Raw genomic sequence first — 14,930 nt, 5'->3', positions numbered from 1 at the left:
GGTGTCTCGCATGCAAGCGCAAACTTTTATGCGTTACTTTGTGCTTATTTCCGCGTGTGACGTTTATCTTTCACAGGGGAAAACATGCGCACATTAACAAAACTAAGACAAAGCCGGTTAAGGTGTACATGCAATGCAAAATTAGGTTTTTGCTTACGCGGGCTTTCCTCAATAAAAGAAAAATGTTTAACTCATTTACACCCCACACATTATCAGTTTATTAAGCATAATTGCATGTAAACACTAATGGGCAACTTTCTATCGTGAAGCCAGAAACACAGAAGTGACTTAAACTGCAATTCATCGACTGCCCACTAGAGGCTCCAAAAGGGAGCCAATCCCATAGACCCCCATGCTAAAAATGCCCAACTCTACAGCAGAAATAAATGTGTTTACAGCCTGGTACAAGAAGTTTTTTTAGTCTGTATAGCTCATTTTGCCCTTCATGACAACTGGAAGGGTGGTGAATATTTTTGTAACTCATCCGTTTAAAATTATATTAAGCCTTAAACTTCTGCATAATTAACGGCGTGGCCACTTGAATGACGGGCGAACTGTCACTACTGGCACTGCCGTCAAGCTAGGGGGGCGTGGTTTCAGCAACCAGTCATCTAAGGTCCACCCACGTCCCGCCTTTATATCCATTTACAAGTGATGCACAGCCAAGACGACAAAAGCAGGCTTTGTTGACTATTGGCCTTTAAAAGCTCTTTACAAACATCACGAACATTACCTCTATATTTTTTACAGTCTAGCTAAACGCACTTCAGGATGTGAACACAGTTTAGTCAGATTCTCACACTGTTGTACCTGCAGCTGATGTGTAATTACAAACAGACAAACCTCATTACTCTCTCATGATAACCTGCAGATTGCCTTCAAATCAAACAGTTCACCACACACACAGCCCGACACTCCTGAGCGCTGAGCTTTGAATTATAAACGTCTCCTCACGTCACACACACTCTGACACATTTCAATTCTCCATCTGGAGTTGTCAGCCACTGAATTCATCATGGTAAACTGACCTGTCATTTCCTTTATTATTACAGTGACACTGACATCTAACAGGTTTAGACTTCTGATGGGACGGCAGTGATGTAATGAGCTTCCACATTAGGTCTTTAATTTAGTATGCATATCTGGTGTTAGCATACAGTACCTGTCCGAGCAGTCTTGATGTTCACCGGCTGAAATCCACCATTGAGCGCCGATGAATCCATGATGTCCGAGTCAAAGTCTCGATGGTTCTTCCGGTAGACAAAGAGCGCCACAATGACCGAGATGACCAAACACATGATGACGGCGATGACGATGCCCACATACAAGGCCACATCATCTGTGCTAGGAGCCGCTGGAGAGAGAGAGAGAGAGAGAGAGAGAGAGAGAGACAGGTCTTTAGAGAAGACTGATCTGAAAATTGGGTTTTGAGTTAAAGAGCTGGATACAGTCTGATTGATAGCTCTTTTATTAAAGCTGTGTCAAATTAGGAGAGAGATTCTATCTTGGGTCCAATATCCTCCCCACCGCTCGCTCGGGATATTAATAACGCTAAGACTTCATTACAGCCCACTGAGTGAAAGAAAGCCTTTAACAATGATGTATTGTGATAAAGTGCTGCTAAAATCCACCAAAGATCTCCTTCTGTCACAAATGCACAGCAGGGTCTCACCTTCAGATCTTCATTTAACATTCATTCATATTATCAAATAAAGATTTCATTTAATGACTTCTGATATTTTTATTGTAAATGCAGAATTTTATCAACCAAATTCGCAAAACAAATAGTGTATTCAGTAAACGGCACAGTATTATTTACATTACAATATTATTAACATTTTCAACTATTCACTTATGGAGGACTGGGAGTGCAAAAATAAAAAATAAATAAATAAATACATGTACAAATATATAAATATATTAATAAATAAATGTAACAATGTGAAAAAATAGAAAAAATAAATAAATGTAAAAATAAATAATTATATTATTAAATAAATGTAATAATGTGAACAAAAATAAATAAATTTGATAAAACAAATATAATTAATTTTTAACTTTTTAAGTCCTAATTTTGTGTTTTTTATGATTTATTTCTTAATTTATTTATTTTCGGCATTAATTTTTTTTATTTAGTTTCAATCATTTAACTTTATTATTTTTTTTAAATATATATAAAAAATAAATTAACAAATAAATATAAATATAAAAAGTCAAAAGAAATATATATATATATATATATATATATATATATATATATATATATATATATATATATATATATATATATATATATATATATATATATATATATTAGGGATGCTCCGATCGATCGGCCGCCGATCGGTATCGGCCGATAATGGCATTAAATGACTCGATCTGTGCTCGCTAAATCTGCCGATCTCATAAACCGATCTTTCTGTTTACTTTTGTCATCAAAAGGATCCTGAATGCGGCTGCAATTAAAGACATTTTTTACGTAGCGCGAGCATTTTTACAACCTGTTGCTCATGTGCAGCATGCAGATTTGTATGTCTCTCTTTAACTTTACAGAGATATGCGTATTTTCTATGAGGATCGCGCTCCGGTAAACAGCGCGAGGCGTCTTCACATCCCCATCAAACAGCGTATACAACACATATCTATCACGGACAATTGCATCCTCATGCCAAAAGTTTCTTATTTGCATGCGTCTTAAAGTTTTGAGCGTTTAAACTTTTATTTTCCTCACAGCTGCTTGTCTGCGTTCAGCCGCCGCCCACACACACAGCAGCCTGTCATCAGTGCACGTGAAAAGAGCGATCTCTCTCTCTCACACGTCTTAAAGCTGCAGTAACCTAATTCATTTCTCAATAAAATCACTCTCTGCTCTTGACTAAAGAATTTTTATACTTCATACGAATGCGTGTATATTTAATTAATACAGTAAAGTCTGTGAAGTGTTTTATTTTCAGTACTTTTAGGAGACATAAGCATTTTTAAAGCCATATTAAATTTCTCTTTGCAGAATAAATATTTGTTGTGCTTATTTATTTGAGTCTCTATTAAAACAATAATATACCTAATTACTGCAAGTAATATAACAAAGGCAACATCCGTGGTATTATTTTATTTAGAAAGATTGTAACAGTTACAGTCATCAAAGAGCTTGCATATCAGCTTTAAAAACTCGGTATCGGAATCGGTATCGGCCGATCACGAAGATTACAAATCGGTGATCGGTATCGGCTGCAAAAATCCTGATCGGAGCATCCCTAATATATATATATATATATATATATATTTCTTTTGACTTTTTATATTTATATTTATTTGTTAATTTTTTTTTACATTTATTTACTATGGCATGGATTTATTTCCAAAATTATTGATTTATTTTTGAATTTATTTATTTATGTTTGTTTTAAATATTTCTTTGTACATGTATTTATTTATTTTAAATTTTTGCACTCTTCGTCCTCCATATTCACTTGCCTTGAATTCATATTTGAATAAAAGCAGCATGTGTTTACTCTATTACTGTAATTCACAAGTATATAACAGCAGTGAGAATCTAATCTAATCTAAAACATAATGATAACTCATTTGTATTTCATTTGGGGTGATATATAACCATGTATACACATAGGCGTAGCGGGGGGCAGACTGGTCTATCACAGTATCTTTACCTGAACATGTGCTATAATTTTTACTGCAAACTAGAATTTTCATTAATAAAAAACATAAACATTGAAATAACATAGCCTGAATGTTAGAAAAGAATAAAACATGATAATGGATAAATTTGTTTGTAATTGTAACACGTAATTAATTGTAAAGAATGAGGACCATTATTTGTATTTTATTAATAATATTAATACAATAATCAGTAAATTACTCTCACTATAACCGTTTTTATGCAGTGATCAAATATTGAAGCATCCTAAGTCATAATTTATTACATTTTGGCAGTAGATATAAACAAAAAACATTTTAACTTCTAAAACACAACGGTAAATTCATATGCAGTGAATGAGGTCATTAATTGATACAATCTTTAGCGTAAAAACATACTGCAGGTTTTAGGTGGCTGAACACACCAGGCGTTCTTCTTAAAACGAACACTTGAGGGCACTTTGGAAGCGCTGATGTGTTTGGGCTGCTTTATAAACATCCACGTCTTATTAAGTCTCTTATTTTACAGATAATTTGTTTAATAAATGCGCATTAATATTGTGGTAGCACGGGGTGTTAAATATTAATTCACAAGCAATATTAACTATTATGTTGTTGTTCATTAGTAAAGACAGGATGTTACGGTTGGTCGGTGTAGTATTTGCCCCGCCTCTCCACCACCGTGATTGGATGGATGTATAAAAGAGACTTCACCGAGCACCATGTTTTTGTAAATACAGATATGACAAACAATTGTTTTACAAAGTAATGCATTAGAATTTAAATTCATATGTATATTTACTGTGGTATATAAATTATAAAAAAAAATCCTTTTAGCCAATGGGTGGGCAAGGCCCCCCCACCTATGTGTATACATGAGGTTTACTGAGATTTTAGTGATAAACAGATTTTATAAATGTGTGCATGTTATAGATCAGGATAAGAAAGTCTGTGAGTCAAGCAGAGGAACACATATCTATATATTTTTCTTGTTTACAGTATTCAATATTCGACACATTATGACCCTTGGTGACTTAAATCGCGTCTAGACATCAGATATTTTCCTTCTCTCATTCCTCATCTATGTCTTATTTTATCCTCCTTGGCTTTCGAAAAATCCCACTAATAATATCGAACGGAAGCAAGTCCATACAGCGTTTGACAAGCCATCATTAGATGTCATACTTGGCCTTTACTTCTATAGAAACTGTTCTTTTGTCCCCCTGATAATTGTGAAAAATACAATTTCCTGTCACAGTAATGACAAGTGTGACATCAGCTTTAATATAAAGGTGTCCACGGGCCTCGGGCCACACACATCACTCAGAAAACACAGTCGGGTCAACATGATTGAAGTACACTGATGAAGAAAATTGATTCCTGCATATGCATTGACAGACAGCAAACCTCCTGACGACTGAATGAAATTAATGCATTTTTATAATTCTCGCTTTTTCTCTGAAAGGCCATGCAAAAAGTCAAAGCATTCAATTAAGAGTTCCAGCGCTGTGATGTTCATCTGCACCAGCAGATGGCGCTGTAAGACATCAGTACAGTCTAGTGATATTTCTGCTGTTTGTACACTGTGCACACCTTTATAAATGTATGAAATTCATCATTTACATCAATGTTTCATTCAAAACAAACGCTTACATAAGAGTTCAAAACACCTCTTCTGGATTCACCTGACTAACCCCTAACTGCTTAAATAACTACTTGTAAACATGGCCTTGTAATCTGCACTTTAAGTTAGCTCGATGACAAATTGTTAAATGCTCTGTTATTTGTAAGTGGCTTTGGATAAAAGCGTCTGCTAAATGAATGCATGTAAATGTAGACACCAGCAGCTGCTTGACTTTTACAGGTGGCAGCGATCAATGTGGTGATGTGCGGCGTGCAACCCCCTGCTCATTTTAATCACTGTGACATCTCATATTAATCTCACTAATGTGAACGCTGCCCTCTAAAAGCAAACGCTTTGACCTCCAGGATAAAATCTAAATTCAAATGCCGGATTGAACATCCAGTAGAAATCCTTTTAACAATTTTTTTTTTGACATTATATTGATGTTTTGAGCAATACAGAGGCAAGTAAATGATCAGTTTGAATTCCTCCTGTAAAAGAAAGCACAGAAGTCTAGGCGTCACGTCAGGTTCTGGTTCTGTGGTGCTGAGCTCTACGGTCACCGGCTCACAGGGAAGAGATCCCATCGATCGGTCTGTGATCTCTAGGAGCCTGCGGGGTGAGAGATGCTGGGTAACAGGGTTTGATTATCTGACAGACTCGGAGCCTGAAGGCAGTTCACCGTTTCCACATACAGCCACACTGACACGGCCAAGGTGAAGCATCACACACCCACTGCATCTCAAATGAGTGAGAGACCTGACCCCGGCAAATGGAGACTAAATGTAAAAATCTATTTCTGCTCACTTCCCTGACATAGATACTCTCTCATTTCTCTCCAAACAGAGCTGTCTTCTGTATTATTCATAAACTGCACTATTACAGAGGCGGCTATCTTTAACAAAGATTTCAGAGACTAAATGACGATTCTCTACAGAACCATGAAGATGCTTTTATTCTAGACCATATGGACACAGCGAACCGAGCCCACATGATAAAAGTCTACCAAAATCTCTTCTCCTGTGCGCCTCACATTCATCCCAATGTCTAGTGTTTGTACTTTGATGATACATCAGGACGCTCATCAGGGGTGAGCATTAAAATGTATCACTCAGATTGATAAGTTGCGAGAAAAACAGGGTGAAAATCAAAAGGATTATTAAACACTTGTGCAGTAGAGATGGGCGAGCGAAAGAAACAGACAACACATTTCATCATACAGTCATGTGTGAAATACTGACCGGACCTGACATCACGCACGGGCACACACACGGGCACACATACGCACATGGGCACGCTCACATACGCACACACACGCAAACACGCACACAAATGCATGCATGGGGACACGCACTCATATACACACACGCATTGATACGCACACACACACAAACGCACCCGCACAGGCACGCATATGCACACGCATGCATACATACCCACACACACAAACGGATGCATACTCACATGCACACAAACGCACGCGCACAGGCACGCATATGTACACGCATGCATACATACACACACCAACGCATGCATACTCACACGCACACAAACACAAGCGCACAGGCACACATATGCACACGCATGCATACATACGCACACACACAAACGGATGCATACTCACACGCACACAAACGCATGCGCACAGGCACAGATATGCACACACATGCATCTATACACGCACACACACAAATGCATGCATTCTCACAAATGCATGCATACTCACACGCACACAAACGCACCCGCACAGGCACAGATATGCACACGCATGCATACATACAAACACACAAACGCACACAAACATACGCACATGGACACACACGTACACATATGCACACACACGTACACACACACGTACACACACACACACACACACGTATTGTTATTATTTCAGTCGCAGGTGAGGTCAGGATGGTTTTATGGTTGATAGTTGACAAACAGAGAAATGAAATAAGAACAAAAGAAAGTGTTTGGTGAAACATGCAAAACTAAAAATGAAATGAGGGACTCACATGGGTGAGGTAGAGAATTGCTCTCATCTTTGGGTTCTGAGGACTTCTGATATAAGGAACCTTCAGGAGAAAGGGAGGGGTGGGGAAGGTCAAAAATGAAATTAAACACAATGTGATTGAACAAAATCCAACAAGATAACAAAAGGCATGAGCGATGGTGACCACGAGGCCATTCTTCTCTATTTGGAGCCTCCCTCGCTCTCTCTCTCTCTCTCTCTCTCTCCAGACAAAGGAGACGTGAGGGAACGTCACCATCCGTCAGCAGTGCTTTAGTGCTTCATTAGGACTAATGAGGGAATGGGATGGATTGTTTTAACCTGATAAACAGTCTCTGAGTCAAAGAGTGAAAAGCACTCAGAGTCTGACCAACAGTTATGAAACATCAGACATTTTCTAATGCAGCGTGAGGAAGAGCTTTACATCAGACCATCAGATTCATGGACAACACACTAGAATCTTAAACAAACCCACATCAATTACTGTTATGGGATGACAGTTTAAAGTGTGGTTGTCTTTCCATTAAAGGAAAAAACTGAACAGATAATTTTTATATAATATAAAACATATTCACTTTTAATAAAGAGAATGACTTAAACATTAACAATATTTCACTACATTTATACATTTCATTCACAAGTAAAGGTCAGGAAAGGTTGTAGACAGAGTTGAGCTGAAAGCTAAGAGACGAAGTAAAAGACTTCAGACTGACTCTTTAATATCATACAGACACTGAAGGTCTCACAGAAAACAGTCTGAGATCTGTATGGATTCACAGCAGCAGAGAGAGACAGACAGGTGGAGGAATCAAAAGACAGAAAAATCACTGCTATGACAAATCCAATGTTTGTGTGTTTGTGTAAGCAGACATGACTGAGACCGAGAGAAACTCATGTGATCTGAATGATGTTTCTGTCTTTAACCTCCTAAGACCTGGTGTGTTCAAATACATGGACATCATATTTTTTGTTGTTTGCACCATAATATTTCATTGTGTGTAACTGGAACCTGTTGTACACAAACGTGGACACTTACACTGCTTCACGTTCAAAGAAAAATATTTGGTTATTATATTTATTGGCTCTTCCTAACCCCAAATCTGAAAAAAAAGACAAACCAAAGCTCAGGTCTTAGGAGGTAATGAACACCGGCAGGTGACCTACAGAAAGGGTTGCAAAGGGGCGGAAAGTTTCTGGTCAAATTTTTCATGGGAACTTAATCAGGGGAATTTTGGAAATATTTTAAATGGGAAACTAAAGAGGAATTTATGGGAATTATTTGGAAATTTGGGGAAATGTATATAAACTATATCATATACAAACATAAATATTTTGTTTGCTCATAAGCAGACATGCTGCCTTGCACGCAAATTTATTCACGCTGCAAGTCTAGCATGTAAACTATGACCAATTTTTCCTGAAATAGGGAACCAATCATAGAACGAGAAGGGGGCAGCAAGACAATGACAACACCGAAGCATTTTGTTTATCCAACATGGCAGCAGATGTGTAATTACTTTTCGATGCAGCCTTAGATAGTGTTCTAAGTAGTTTTGAACGCAAGTTTATTTAAAAAAAAGAGCAACTTTTGCCATTAAAAAAATTCATATCCAAGAAGAATGTTTGTATATGGCAAGACATGATAGCCATGGAGTTTTATAGGACAACCTGCTAGGCATCGTCGTTGACGAAGTACAATGAACTTATAAATGGTAAGTGGTATTAATTAATATCATATTGTTATTATGTCTGTACTGTGGTTGTCACAGTGCCACTAAGTTGTGTTGCTTTTCAATATCAATATACAGCTACCGGTTTAGTTGCATAGATTTCAGCTGTGTGCACACGAACCGATAAAAGTTGTTGATGTTTGAATTTATGTAGATGTCTATTTTTGCATGTATTCACATAAATAACATAATTTTGATATTATTTTGTGTGCAGGATTGAAGAAATTGACCTGCCTGAGGGATAAATCCGGTACAATACATGAAATAAAAATTGTATGTTAAAAATTGTGCATGGTCCCATTATAAATAAATACATGAAAGAAAAAAAAAAGTATTTGTGCATGTTATGGATGAATTTAAGTACATGCAGGGGGTATAGTAAACAAAATTATGATTTTAAGTTCCCTGTTATAGGCAACTTTTTTCAAATGACCATTAATTTTGCAACCCTACCTATAGTCCAAAATCACACAATATAATTATATATAAAATATGACAACAAAGCAAATTTCCCCTTAAATACAGTAAATGCAATACTGTAATACAGAAAAACTCATTCTCATTACTGGTCAATGTTTTACTTTTAAGCTACTGCCCAATTTACCCTGGTATCCTCCAATCAAAAACTACAGTACCATACAGCACTAACAATGTACAGTACATGTTTATAAATGGTGATGCTATGGTACTTTTTCATAGTTTTCATGTTTCATTTTTAGACGTGCACCACTGTAGTACCGCGGTACTGTAGTTTTAGTCGTGGCTTCACGTGAGAAGGAACATTAAGGGCAACAGGACAAATCTAAGGTTTAATGCAGCAAAGTTTGTGCCAGAATAAAAAGTCGATTGTGTCTGTCGTGCCCTTTTTATGGATCGATATGTCAGGAAAATGCCATCTATCTGTGCGTTAAACAACCAAAGACCTCGAAGCGACATCATAATGGCGTAAGACAGTCAAACAGCACAAACGTACGATCGAAGCAGTGCTGCTAAAGTGATAAAAGTTTAGAGCGAACGAGTCAATCTCACATACAGCAGAAACACCATTTGAGCACTTCACAAACTCAAAAACTGAATAAGATTCCCTCAACACATTAGCACGACAGAACAAACTCACATTTTACTCCAAAATATTTCTAAGCCATTAGCGGAGGAAATCTTCCATCCTGTAAATGCTTTCCAGCTTTGATAAAACGCCGCATGAACTCGCACTTCAGCTGAACGAGGTGAGTTCACATATCAAGATTAAATCATTCCCAATGATATTTGCAATAATGCGAGCTTTCAGATAATGTGGATTTCTGCTAAACGGCCAGTGAAACGGTCATTAGTATGGACATAAGTGCTTTCACCCTTTTAGCTGGAGAGAGGAGAAAATCAATCAGGAGAAGTGAGGCTAAATCTATAACGTTATGGGTTTTATATTCCACACAAACCAGTCATCAATCTGACACACATCTAATGCATTTCACAAAGACAATCAGAAGATTCAAATGGCACAGAAATGACTTTAATACTCAACTCAAGAATTGTTTCCTGAAAGTCACTGTAACAGAGTTAACTCAAACTCAAGCACTACCATCTCTTATAGTCACATGGAGGAGTTTACTGATGAGCGGGACACAAACCAACGTGGGGTTAATTTAACACAGCTACTTTACATATTTATACAGGACTGAGCAATCTGTGCTTTTGGCCAATGACATGAATTTCATGCGCAAATGAAGCAAATTAACTCAAAATGTTCAAGCGTCCAGATTTATTCACTTCATCCGCGTCTGGTGTGAACGCACACATATAATTACAATTCTCAGGTATACAATGATAATGAAATAAAAATAATGTAAATACTGTTCATCAAATAGATAACTGTTAAGATTTTTAATTGTGCAGCCCTTTAAAAAAAATCTATTTATTGCTGCATAATAGACGGATGGTTAGATGAAGGATGATGGATGAATGTGTGGATATCTATCTATTATAGGCAGATATAGAAACAATATCCACCTTTAGTATATAGACAGAATTTGATTGAATTATTTGTGTTTAACTTAAATGTAAACTTGTAGTGCTGCCTCACGATTAGCCATGACTAACCGTTTGCAGAACAAAAGTTCCCGTTTACATAATATATGTGTGTGCACTGTGTATAATAATTATGTATATATAAATACACACACATACATGTATAATTTTAAGAAAAAATATATTTATATAATAAATATTTACATATTTAACATGTATATACACATGCAAATGTTTCTTAATTATATACATGCGTGTGTGTGTATTTATACATAATTATTATACACAGTTCACCCACATATATTATGTAAACAAAAACTTTTATTCTGCAAACGATTTGTCACGACTACCGTACTTTCCTGACTATAAGCTGCACCGGAGTATAAGCCGCATCATTCAAAAATGCGTCATTAAGACGAAATATCATATATAAGTCACAGTAGACTATACGTTGCGTTTATTTTGAAAATTATTTCACAAAATCCAAGCCGAATAACAAACATTTAATCTGGAAAGGCAAGTTATTCAACTAAACAATAGCAGACAGAACAGCAGGCTGAATAGATGTCTGTACGTTAAAGTAATATTATCAGTTATTTAAACGATAATAAACCGTAGCATACAGAACTTACCTGGAATGTTGAATAGTCTAAATTAAAGGCAGGATATGCAGGAATTATCTAAAAAAACTTTTTTACAAATTTGTTTAAACTGTCTTTATATACCAATACATAATTAAAATGTAAGTACTCTGAAAAAGAGAGTATAAAACTCGAGTGTCTGTAGACCTCTCACGACTGTTGTAAACACAGTTAATTATGATTGGCTTGCGCGACTATCACTCTATCTCGTGACCATGGCACCACCCCTGTTGCTATGGGATCTGTTCTAGGAAGAGCAAAAGTACGGCAGAGAAAGAGCATTCAGAACTCACAGTACCTGCATATGCAGTCAGCGAAGGCAAACAAGGTTAATTGTATTATTACATGTGATTCTGACATGATGTTACTACATGCACCGCGCTCTTTCCTCTCCGCTCGTCTGAGGTAAATCCTTCTCCCAGCAGAGCGGTCGACGTCACGCGTTCATGTGTTTTGGGGGCGTGGCTTTAGAAGAAACCCAGAAGGGAGGGGTTGGAGTGAATGGAAAAATGAGCTGTTTAAAACAGTCTACAGACACTCGATTTTTGTGCTCTCTTTTTCAGAGTACTTGCATTTTACTTGTGTATTGGTATGTGGGGACAGTTTAAACAAATTTGTAAAAAAGTTTTTTGGATAATTCCTGCCTATCCTGCCTTTAACCGAACAAGCCAACTAGCGTGAAGTTCGCATACTCGTCATTCTGCATCACTGAATCCATTGAATTACACAAATACAGAAGCAGCATATAGCGGACTCTCGCGGCTGTAGACGGTATTGTTGTCTCTTGCCTCATAAATGTCAAAATTAATTCATACTGACTTACAAGGCGCACCTGACTATAAGACGCAGCACCAGCCAAGTTATTAAAAAAAAACAGCGGCTAATAGACCGAAAAATACGATAATATTAGTAGATCTCACAAACAAACTTCAAGTTCACTATTCATTTGTAGCAGAGATCTGTGTGTTGATTGTGTAAAAAATGATCTAACTTAAATATTTATTGAATAATAGAATCAAAGCCAAAAAGCATTACTTTGTGCCCCGCTCTCCCCTACTGCGGTATATGAATATGTTAATTATTCAATACCATGGTAAAGACAGCACACTCCAATGAGACTCTTTTAATATTCTTTTAATATATCTGTGCTACGGAAAATAATTCTTCTGATTATAATTAACGATTCCTTTGACCCCTGAACGTTTCATTGTTCATAACCTCATCAAAATGAATGTAAACTCAGTGTTTATTATGGTAAACACTTCTGTCTTTGACTGAGTGGCTGTATACGAAATGACGAGTGTGTCTCTGCATGTGTGTCATAGACAGAAAGAGAGAAAGGATTAGCATGCAAATAAACCAGAAGAAGTTTGGCTTCAGAAACGTCTCTGGAGCGATGAAGAGACCCGAGCGGCTCTGTGTCAGATCTCTTCTGGCCTTTGCAACCTCTGCATGTATAATGAATGACAAACAGCACAAAGTGTTGAGTCCAGTCTGGTTTCTGTGGAAAAAAAATCTTTCCATCCAAACCGCAGCTGCAATCGATTTTATTTTTCCTTACCGTTGCTCGAGTGAAAAACCTGTCATTATTTATTTACTGACCTCTTGTCCTCCAAACCTGTATGCTGATATTTATCCGTGAAACAAACAGAAGAACTCTGAAAAATCTCTTTCCACACAACATCAGTTCATCGTGACCACAGCTGTTGAGCTCCAGAAGACAAACAAAACTCATTTAGGTTCATATTTAGGTCTTTGATTGGCCGGTTGTTTCTGGTGTTGATTGAGGGCTTCATATGAGTTTCATGATATTTTATGATCTTTATGGTTATTGTGAACTGTATTTGTACTCAATGGCTGTGTTCACTGAACTTTTTACACTTTACAGTAATCACCGAACAAATATCAAACGCTTGTATAAAATCATTATTTAAAATACAACAGCTGTGTGTGGAGTCACAGTAATATTGGCAACAGTATCGACAACAGTACATTGTTATTCCTTACTTTAAGCATAAATGTAACATAGTTTCTTTACATTTGATACAAATAACTATTTACCATTTGATTTATTTTAAAATAAATGCTGTCTGAATACAAGTCTTAAAGGGATAGTTCACCCAAAAGTGAAAATTCTGTCATTATTTTCTCACCCTCATGTTGTAACAAACCTGTATACATTTCTTTGTTTTGACGAAGACGGAGAAAGATATTTTGATAAATGTTTGTATCCAAACCAATCATGAGCCCAAATCACTTCCATAACATATTTTTTTCTTACTATGGAAGTCAATGGGACCTCTGATCGGTTTGCTTACAAACATTTATGAAAATATCTTCTTTTGTGTTCATCAGAAAAAATTAATTCATACAGGTTTGAGAAAATGATGACAGAATTTTCATTTTTGGGTAAATGCATTGAGATATTAGGATGTTGGAGGTACATCTTTATGTACCTCCAAAATAGGTAAAATTTTTAAAGTCTAACAGGTGAGTTAAAGTGCTAGTGACCTGTAGCTGGACTACACATTTTACTGTGGTAAAGAGCTGATACTCACTCTGCATACAGAGTCCATCTGTACAGTTTTTGGACTGGAGAACGGTTCCTTCGCAATCTTTACCGCCGTTTTTAGGTGCCGGAGCGCTGCATTCTCGCCGTCTCCAGTGGGTGCATTCTGTACCGCATGTCGACCATTTACTCCACTCCGTCCACAGACCGTCCACTGCAACACACATCAAGACACACACGACTATTTAACAATGTGCATTTAAATCTGGAAAGTCTTTAGAGTCCAAAGTTAGGTAAAAATTAGGTATAGATAGTTTCACTAATGAAATTTGTGATACAAATCATCTAAACTAAAGATCAGATGTCAGACTTTCTTCTTTTATTAAATCTATTAAAGCTTGTGAGAGCCTCTTTTGAACAAACTCAAATCATGCTGGATAACATAGGCTGGATCAGGGCTAGTCAACTGGTGGCCCGTGGGCCAAATACGGCCCTCCAATCATCTTTATCCAGCCTGCTGGTCATCTTTGTCTGATTTAACACCAGCGTGTTTACTTTAAAGCCTCCTTTCCACTGTACATGACAAATGACGGCCGATAAACCGAAGGATAGTCGGAAAGGGGCTGCATAGGGTGGATTATTAGATCCAATTTGAGCTTTGGAAAAATATATAAATCAATACACCGCATGTGACACGCCAACCGGAAGTGATGTATTTCAGTGTGTTTCAATTAAAACA

The 14,930-nt window shown here is 36.9% G+C and overlaps 1 protein-coding gene across 2 annotated transcripts in view; it reads right to left on the bottom strand.

The window, feature by feature from the left end:
- unc5cb (unc-5 netrin receptor Cb) overlaps nt 1-14,930 on the bottom strand; it is a 144,386-nt gene that overhangs the window by 13,783 nt on the left and 115,673 nt on the right. Inside the window, exons 8-10 of one of the 2 annotated variants that reach the window (XM_055207372.2) lie at nt 14,241-14,405; nt 7,291-7,350; nt 1,163-1,354 (exon numbers count right to left, since the gene is read on the bottom strand). In XM_055207372.2, the coding sequence (XP_055063347.1) occupies nt 1,163-1,354; nt 7,291-7,350; nt 14,241-14,405 (417 nt within the window). The remainder of the gene's footprint in view (nt 1-1,162; nt 1,355-7,290; nt 7,351-14,240; nt 14,406-14,930) is intronic. The other variant, XM_055207373.2, reaches the window with a different exon arrangement.

The sequence above is a fragment of the Misgurnus anguillicaudatus genome, chromosome 12 (assembly GCF_027580225.2).
Source record: "Misgurnus anguillicaudatus chromosome 12, ASM2758022v2, whole genome shotgun sequence".
Taxonomy (NCBI): domain Eukaryota; kingdom Metazoa; phylum Chordata; class Actinopteri; order Cypriniformes; family Cobitidae; genus Misgurnus; species Misgurnus anguillicaudatus.
This window is presented reverse-complemented; position numbering and strand designations above follow the sequence as displayed.